This window comes from Gracilinanus agilis, chromosome 2, assembly GCF_016433145.1.
Source record: "Gracilinanus agilis isolate LMUSP501 chromosome 2, AgileGrace, whole genome shotgun sequence".
NCBI classification, from domain to species: Eukaryota; Metazoa; Chordata; class Mammalia; order Didelphimorphia; family Didelphidae; genus Gracilinanus; species Gracilinanus agilis.
The window spans coordinates 182,852,759-182,861,543 of NC_058131.1; the positions used below are offsets into that span (position 1 = coordinate 182,852,759).

The following is an 8,785-nucleotide window of genomic DNA, read 5'->3' on the forward strand; positions in this document are numbered from 1 at the left end:
CTTAAGTGTAAAATAAAGGTGTCGAATTTATGACATCTGAGTCTGCTTTAACTTCTAAATTTATTATTCTCTGGCATGGTCATTTTAAAAGGAGGAATATACTTTGCCTCACTGCTTTCTGCACAATCATCATTTTCCCCTGCTTCGGGGAAATGAAGCCATAAATAACATTATTTTCAGAAAGTCATTTTTCTCAAGACATATCTTGACACTAAACATTCTGAAGTTTACCATAGGTGCAATGGGATCTTATGCTGAGATAGACAGAGAGGTGAAGTGTTTTATAAATACATTAGTAGGGTATGTAGACATAAGAGAATTAAAACACATCAACCATGTTTAGGTCAGATACAACTAAGCACAGAGGTCTGGAATAATTCTATGATGTTCATGCATACACCATTTATATTTTTAAATTAAATTTTGCTTTTTCTTTGTAATAATAATTTTCCCTCCAGTTTAATGAAGCTAGACTAAACAATCTATATAATATTGTTTAAAAGTCTTCAGTAAACATATGGCTTAAAATATTTTTCTTCCTAAATGAGACTATTGATTATCTTACTTATACATTTGTATTAATTAACATTTATTACTCAGATCTTGTAATGACCACTGTATTTTGGTCTGGAATGGTATCCTGTAAGAACAGAGAACAAGATGATTTTGATTGGCTGATTTTGATGTAAGAAGAATAGAGGAAACAATAAGCTGTTTGGTGGCAGTGGAATGCCTTAGTGAGATATCCTTGGGGAATCATAACCGTGTTTGGTGCTTTGATGGGAAGAGGTACCAGTATCTATGTGAGTTAACAAATTAAAAGAACAAGGGCATGGTAATGAATTGCAAAGTTTCCTTCACAAACTGGAAAAATGCTAAAAGAGATCCCAGTGATTAGTAGTGAACCTTTGTAACAGTTGGAGATTGTGCTTCTACTATGAGAGTATAATTGCATAAAAATAAACAAACACAATATTTTCCACCTACTAGATCATTTGGCCATTAATATTCTTGTTGGTTTCAAAGATAAATATAATGATACAAATATGCTTTGAAATATTGGAAAACTTGCAGAAATTCCCTCTCTCTCTCTCTCTCTCTCTCTCTCTCTCTCTCTCTCTCTCTCTCTCTCTCTCTCTCTCTTTATTCCTCCCTTCCCCCACCTCTCTCTCCCTTCCTCCCTCCCTTTCACCCCTCTCTCCACAAAGCTATTCCACATCAGGAATTATCTATTCAATTATTCACGTAAGGTTGACTTCCCCAGTCACTTAGAAAGTTTTCAAGTTACTTTTGCCTGAAGTTCATCTCATGTATGCTGGTGGGGCGCAATCCAATATAAAGCCCAGTTTTCCAACATGGGGATCTAAAGGTTGGGAGTGACATAAAACTGCATATATTAAAGACTGCCTGCCCTTCGATCCAGCCATAGCATTGCTGGGTTTGTACCCCAAAGAGATCATAGATAAAAGACTTGTACAAAAATATTTATAGCCACGCTTTTTGTGGTGGCAAAAAACTGGAAAATGAGGGGATACCCTTCAATTGGGGAATGTCTGAACAAATTGTGGTATATGTTGGTGATGGAATACTATTGTGTGCAAAGGAATAATAAACTGGAGGAATTCCATGTGAACTGGAAAGACCTCCAGGAATTGATGCAGAGCGAAAGGAGCAGAGCCAGAAGAACATTGTACACAGAGACTGATTCACTGTGGTAAAATCGAATGTAATGGACTCCTGTACTAGCAGCAATGCAATGACCCAGGACAATTCTGAGGGATTTATGGAAAGGAACACTACCCACATTCAGAGGAAGAACTACAGGAGTGGAAACACAGAAGTAAAACAACTGCTTGAACAGATGGGTTGATGCGGACATGGTTGGGTATGTAGACACTAAATGACCACACCAATGCAACTATCAATATGTAAATAAGTCTTGACTGACCACACATGTTAAAACCAGTGGAAATGTGTGTTGGATATGGGGGGTGGGTTAAAGGGGGAGGAAGGGGAAAGTAAAAACAGGAATCATGTAACCATGGAAAATTTTTCTAAAAAAATAAAATATTTAAATCTAAAACAAAACAAAACAAAAAAAAACAAAACTTTTTTGTTAAGTTTGAACTTGGGTAGAGACTTCATCTGGGTTGCTAACTGGAAAATGCTGAAATTGGAAAGTACCTTAGATACAACCCTTCATTTTTGCAAAAGAAAACTTGGGGCTCAGAGAGTTTGTGATCTGCCCAAATTCACATGTCTAGTTAGTGGTAGAGCTAGGCTTGGAGCCCAGACCTCCTGACTCTCCATCCTTTTCTTCTTCAAAGCCTCAGAAGGCAAATTTTGACATCTTGTATTTGGGGATGAGGAGAAGGTATACGGCACAAAGCATAATTAAAAGGTAAAATCTGGAGACAGCTAGGTAGCTCTGTGGGTTGAGAGACAGGCCTAGAGATGAGAGGTCCTGCGTTCAAAACTGGCCTCAGACACGTCCAGGCTGTGTGACCCTGAGCAAGCCACTTAACCCACATTGTCAGCGCTTTCTTCTCTTCTGCCTTGGAACCAATACACAGAATTGATTCTAAGATGAAAGATAAGGATTTAAAAAAATCTTGTGAGTAAAAATCAGATTGTGATGAACAAGAACCTAAAGGGTTAGACTATCAAATAATGTGATTTCTTTTTTGCCTTCTCCCTAGTTTGAGAGAGACAAATGACAAGCTGGTATGATGAAAAGGGGATGATCCTGGAGTAAGTACAGATTCAGAAGTCACCTATACCTTCGACATGTCGACCCCTGCATCTTCAGGAAGAATTAATGTTCATCATGATACCCTGAAAACAATTCATATAGAAGACGTATAGGAGAGAAAGTAGATCTCAGGTGTCATGAAGATCTGGGTTCAAATTTGACCTCCAAAAGATGGTGATGGTGTGATCAATAGCAGGCCACTTAACTTCCTACTGCCCCAGGCAATTCTCTTTAAAAAAAAGGGTACATGGAAGGTAGTTTCAGACCTATGACCTATATTGATATCAGCAGGTGATCACAAGTGAGATCACAGGTATAGTCCAAAAAAAAAAAAAATGGGAACCCAAGCCTCAGTGAAATTTAAAGAGAGATTCATCTCTCTCTAGCCACTAAGTTATGCAATACTAAGACATAAAAGCAGGCAGGATTTTCATCAGCAAGCCCAAAACAAAAAGGGTTTTACAGTGAATCAGATAACTAATCCCTGCTAATGCCTGGGTTACCTAAAGGTTTACTCCCTTCCAGTTAACTCAATGCTTAAACCCTTCATCAGGAAAGCTAATTGGCCTGGATGAAGGCTCCATACATAATATGTTTTTCAGAACCTTCTTAAATCAGACTAAGGGGGCAATTGTCTACTCAGCCTGCTTTGAGGACCAGCTCTAATTCCTTGTGGCAGATAAAAGTAGTCATTACCATCTGGCTTTGGAATGCTACAGGAAAACCTCATTGAAAGTGATGGTGGGGAAGGGGGGAATGGGGTATCCTGGTTAATTATAACTCATTCATAGAGGCTATTCAGAAGCACTTCTCATCTATGATCAGCCTCATTAATGAGACTCGCAGCAATCCAGAAAGATAGGCAAATGGTTATCCTCATTGGAGCAGCTAAAGTGGCACAGTGAGAGTTAGGATCAGAGAACTCTAGATTAAGAATTAAAGGGGACTTCAGATGTCCTCTGGTCCCCAACCTTCTCATTTGGCCAGGACCTGGGATCTAGAAAGGTTAAGTGACTTGCCTAAAGGCATGCAGATAATAAGGAACAGAGTGTGGACTGAAGTCAAGTCTTTTGACTACAAATCTAGTACGGTTTCTGCTGTACCAAGTCTCCTTTGAGCATTGGTCTTCCAAATCCAACTTCAATGATCTTTTCACTATACCTCCAACACCACCATCACAGTCACCCTACAGGAGTTGGACAGGGGAGGGTAGAAGTTTGTATGAAGGAGAGGAGGCTAGTTGGGGTGGGGTGCTGGGGAGAGTCATTGCCATCAAAGAGAACAGTTTTACAAAGGCACTAGGTACCCTGATGTCTCAAAATAGGAATGGGAGGAAGGAAGGCAAAAGGAATTAGGAAAGAAAAATAGCTCACTTCATAATTCTGCTTGGGAAAGAACAAAATGGGTGCAAATGAACCTGTCTACTCTATTTTCATGGAGGTGGGCATATCATCCCAGGTGACTTGTTCAACTTAAAAATTATTATTTTTGCCCTCAGATAATAGGAAAATGGCATTTATTTATTTGTAGGCTGGGGATGAATCAAGCTAACATCCTTTCTTTTTCTAAAAGGATTTGAAAGGTAAACCACTCACCAGTTCCTTCCTTAGCCAACGCAAAGCTTCATCTATACTCTCAAAGGTATCCAGTTTTCTGTGAGTCAGAGGTGGCTGGTTTTGGGTGGGACTCTCTTGTAGCTGTTGCAGCTTCCTTACAGGGGATAATTCCTCTTCCCTGGATTTCCTTGGTTCTTTCTCCTGTTCATCAGAAGACCTGGGGAAACTCCATGTCTGCTCCTCTAACTTGGCCTGCCATTCCAGGTAGGAAGGCCTCCGGGTCTGCAGCCTCAGTTTCTCTGTGAGGACCTTTAGGTTCAGGAGGTGGTCATCAGGAGGAGGAGTTGCCCCTAAGTAGCCTCCTTCTCCATCCACCACTTCCTCTATGTGGATTTGAGATGCAGCCATCCTACAATCTTCTGGTGCACCAAAGCATCAAGGGCTGCTGGAAATACAGTGCAGTTCCTCTTTTCTTCCTCCTCCTTAGCCCCAGGCTGTTGAGATCATTGCCTGGATGATGATGTAGAGGATCCACAGGACTGGGGTTGCTTATAGCCCCTGGAACCAACAGAGAAAGGCACAATGACACAACTAATACAGCAATTGTAGCTCCCTTTCAGAAATGTAGCTGGGTCGGTCCTGGATTTAAGATCATTCCTGGAGTCTTGATGGTTCTGTCCTGTGCAAAGGGGCAGGAACAGACAAGCATATGCAGGAGTCTTTGGAGGAAATTTTTGCCAGGAAGACCCAGAAGGGGTAAGCAGAGCACTAGGCAGTGTTGAAAAGTGAGCCCTCTATCCCTGCTGGCAGAGTAGGGCATATGCTGAAGAATAACCAGGACACTCCTTAGTGCCAGGCAGGAAGCTCTGCTCAGGTACCTGGTGCGTGGTGCACTTGGGGAATGAGTATATAGACTCAGCATGGCTCCAGTGTGAACAAAAGAGTTTAAGAGTTTAACACCAGGGTTCCCAGGATGCTGAAAGGCAACAGCTCAAGGTTTGTGCTGTTCTAAGGGGCATCTTCACAGTACTCAAATCAACCTTCTTAGTTCTAGAAAGAATATGTGAATTAATTGCCCTGTGACTCCTCTAATCATGTCTGCGACCTGGGGGACCAAAACAGCTCTCCCCTGGACATCCCTGTCCAATGTCTGCTGTCTTCTTTTGTTAGCCCCTTGAGGACAGGAACTTTCTTGATTCTTTTGTTGTATCTCCAGCACTTAGGCAGCAAATAGCACCTGGGAAGCCCCGAATACATGCTTTTATCATTCATTCATTCATACATCCATTCATTCACTTGACTATGGACTGATGTTTCTCTCAGCCAAACTGTATAATTCTATATATCAGGTATTCTTAAATCTGGGGTCCATGGATCAGATTTTAAGGAGGAGGAAGGCCTATAAATTTAAATGGGAAAAAATACACCTGTATTTTCACTAACCTTGAATTGAAATTTAGCATTTCCTTCAGTTAATGGATGTAGGCAACAAATATTGTTCTGAGAAGGCTTAGGCTTCACTAGACTGCCAGTGGGGTTTATGACATAATAAAGGTTAAAAATCCCTGCTCTGCACCCAAATATGACTTCTTCATACCCTTGTGCTTTGGCTCACACTTTTCCCATATCTGCAATGTCCTTTCTCATCTTTCTTTGCAGAATCCCCAGCCAACCTTTAAACTTTCAGCTCAAATGCTACTTTTTCTCAGAAGCTTTTCTGGATCTTCCTGAGGGTGATGGGTCCCTTTCCAATCTCAGATCTAGTTTTATTTTGCACCTTTTCAGTGAACTTATCACTTAATGTTGTATATTATAATTCTCTGTGTTGATATCTCATCTTCCTACCAGCTTGAATCCCAGGAGGCAGGGACCATGACTTATTTCTCATCCCCACTCCCTTGCCTTTTGTCTTAGAATTGATGGGCTAGGATATCAGAGTTAAGTGACTTGTCCAGAGTCACACAGCCAGGAAGTGACTGAGGTCAGATTTGAACCCAGGTCCTTCTGACTCCAGGCCTGGCACTCTAGCCACTGTAGTACCTAGTTGTTCCAGAAACCATGTTTTGTGAGATGTGTACCCTACTTTTCTAGGACCCCCAACATCAGCTCTGCACAGGTAGGTATGAAATACATATTTGTGGTTTTATGGTATTGTCTACTTCATAATTATCTATGGCAAGGCAGCGTGTGCTTATATTTAACAATCACTCTGGGTAAAAAAAACATATGCCAACACACTTTTGAGTTTAATATGTATTATTGACATTTTCACTATCACACATTCTCTTAAGAACAAACAATCAAGCCTGTTTTTGTTGATTTCTGAGGTACAAATGTTTGCACTGAAAATTTAACAATCAGCTCTAAGCCAGTGGAATTGGCTCTAGCAAACTTCTCGAGGCAAGTCACCCTGTTCTGGCCTGTCCTTTTTAAGGTGGAGATGTTGTCATCCATAAAGAAAAAGAGTTGAATATACACGGGAGTTTACAGCTACCCAGAATACTTGTGACTCACCCATTTGGGAAGCAATTTCTGTGTTTACCTTTTGCAGTACCTTCCTGCAGGGCACTTCATTTGGATGATCTCATTTGTCCTTCCTAGATCCTGGCCAGGGAGCCAGAAAGGATAGATGGATTCCCATTTTGTAGCATGAGGGGCCAGTATACAAAAAAAGGAATGTGAGCCTGTCTCTGGCCCAAAATTAAAGCAGTCAAAGGGTCTAGGCATTCAGAATCTGGACCCCTACTCCCTGTCTTCGAACATCTGAACAAATGAACAAGAAGAAATGAGATGAAATTAAATAAGAAGATAATAGGGTGGGCCATAAGGTAGAACTTCTTGATGAGAGGAAGATGGCAACTGGCTCTGGAAGAATGGGATGAAACTAAAGCAAGAGATTAAAAGGGTGGGTCATAAGGTAGAACTTCTTGATGTCATAGTAACAGGAACATGGCAATGGGCTTTGGATGTCTTTTTCCCATAGGCTCTCAAAAAGAGACTTAATCATCTTTCCTGATGACTAAGACATTCACCTACCAGACGAAAGAACTTCAGGGCTTTCCTAAGGTCCCTTCCCTGTCTTGGTATCCTACCTTTTGCTCTAAGTTTCCCTGACAGAGCCGGGATGCCTTTTCTTTCTTTCTAATCTCGAAGGCTACCTCTGGAATAGATTCAGCCGTCTGAACAAATTCAGAATGGCTGAGGAGGACAGAGTAAAGAAAGCCTGGCACTTTGAAATGATAAGATCTGGATTCTAAGTCCAGTTTTTGCTACATACTACTGGTGTCTTTGGGCTTCAGTTTTCTAACCTGTAAAATTGAGATAATAAAATACTGTTTCACAGGGCTGGTAAGAAAAGAGCTTTGGAAACAACAACGTCTCCTATAAATATGAGTTCTTTTTAAAGGTATAGCTAACATTTCTCTAACCTGGAAAAATAGCATAAATCGATAACACAAGTGCCTTTGGAGGCAAGGAGACCTCCCCCTTTGGAAGTGGGAGGATACAGACACCTCAGAATTTAGTAAGGTAACTATTAGGGAGACCATTGCCACCAGCTGAGAAAGCACAGGAAGGTAGCCTGGGAAGAGTCAGTCCGAGGTGTATGACTTTAGTGGGATAGGGAGAAATGGTAAGCTACCATTTTAACTATTTATTCCTTGCTAACCAAGTGCCAAGCTCAATTGTTCTTGAAGCATTACAAGTGCTAAAAGTGCCCGCTAAATTTCAGCACTCTGGCACAAAACTCTAACTGCCCCACCATCGTAGTAGCTCCTGGCATTTAAAAAACAGAATTTCCCCAATAAAAAAAAAAAAGGTGCCTTCTAGAAGCATCTCCCTATCAGTCCCTGCTTTTAGCCCAGTCTTTCCTTGAAGCCCTGTAGAATGTAGTGGGTGGAGTTACTCACTGTGTGTGTTAGCTATTCCTAACTCCCACAGGGTTCCATAACACTGAAATCATAACTAGAATTATTTCTCCCGAATCCCTCTGAAGATGCGATTTAAGATTTTTTAAAATGTAGGGTAGGCTTGTGTGAAGAGCTAAAAATGAATGGTAGTTGATACATCATCAAGTGTACTTTATACATCCCCACAGAGAGAGAATGGGAGGCAGAGAATCATGTTGTCGGAATCTCTATAGATCTCTTCGACCGAGTGGCTACCCCACAGTGCTCCTTGGGAGTAGGTTGTTATCATCCCTCTGTGTTTGGGAGAAGCCAAGGGAGAAAGGCAGCTGTGTGTTCATTATTGGTTTTTAATTGTGACTCTCAGTTGGCAGGTTGCCTATCTTTCTGAATTCAAATTCTTTAAGGCATTGACAGGTACACATATAATAGCTTAGGAATAGATGTAGTCCCTCTGGGGTTCTGAGTGTTAATCCTGACCCACTTGATGTTAATATCAACACTCTGGACCTCCTTCAAATCTTTCCTATTTCCAATCAATGAATTGGCAGATTGGGTGACAGATCTATAAA

At 41.1% G+C, this 8,785-nt stretch overlaps 1 protein-coding gene across 1 annotated transcript in view; it reads right to left on the reverse strand.

Annotated features, from left to right (window-relative positions):
• The window catches only part of FAM167A (family with sequence similarity 167 member A), a 23,955-nt gene extending 19,239 nt beyond the window's left edge, over positions 1–4,716 (reverse strand). Inside the window, exon 1 of the mRNA XM_044660908.1 lies at positions 4,348–4,716. Within this exon, the coding sequence (XP_044516843.1) occupies positions 4,348–4,716 (369 nt within the window). The remainder of the gene's footprint in view (positions 1–4,347) is intronic.
• Between the last annotated feature and the right edge of the window lie 4,069 nt (positions 4,717–8,785).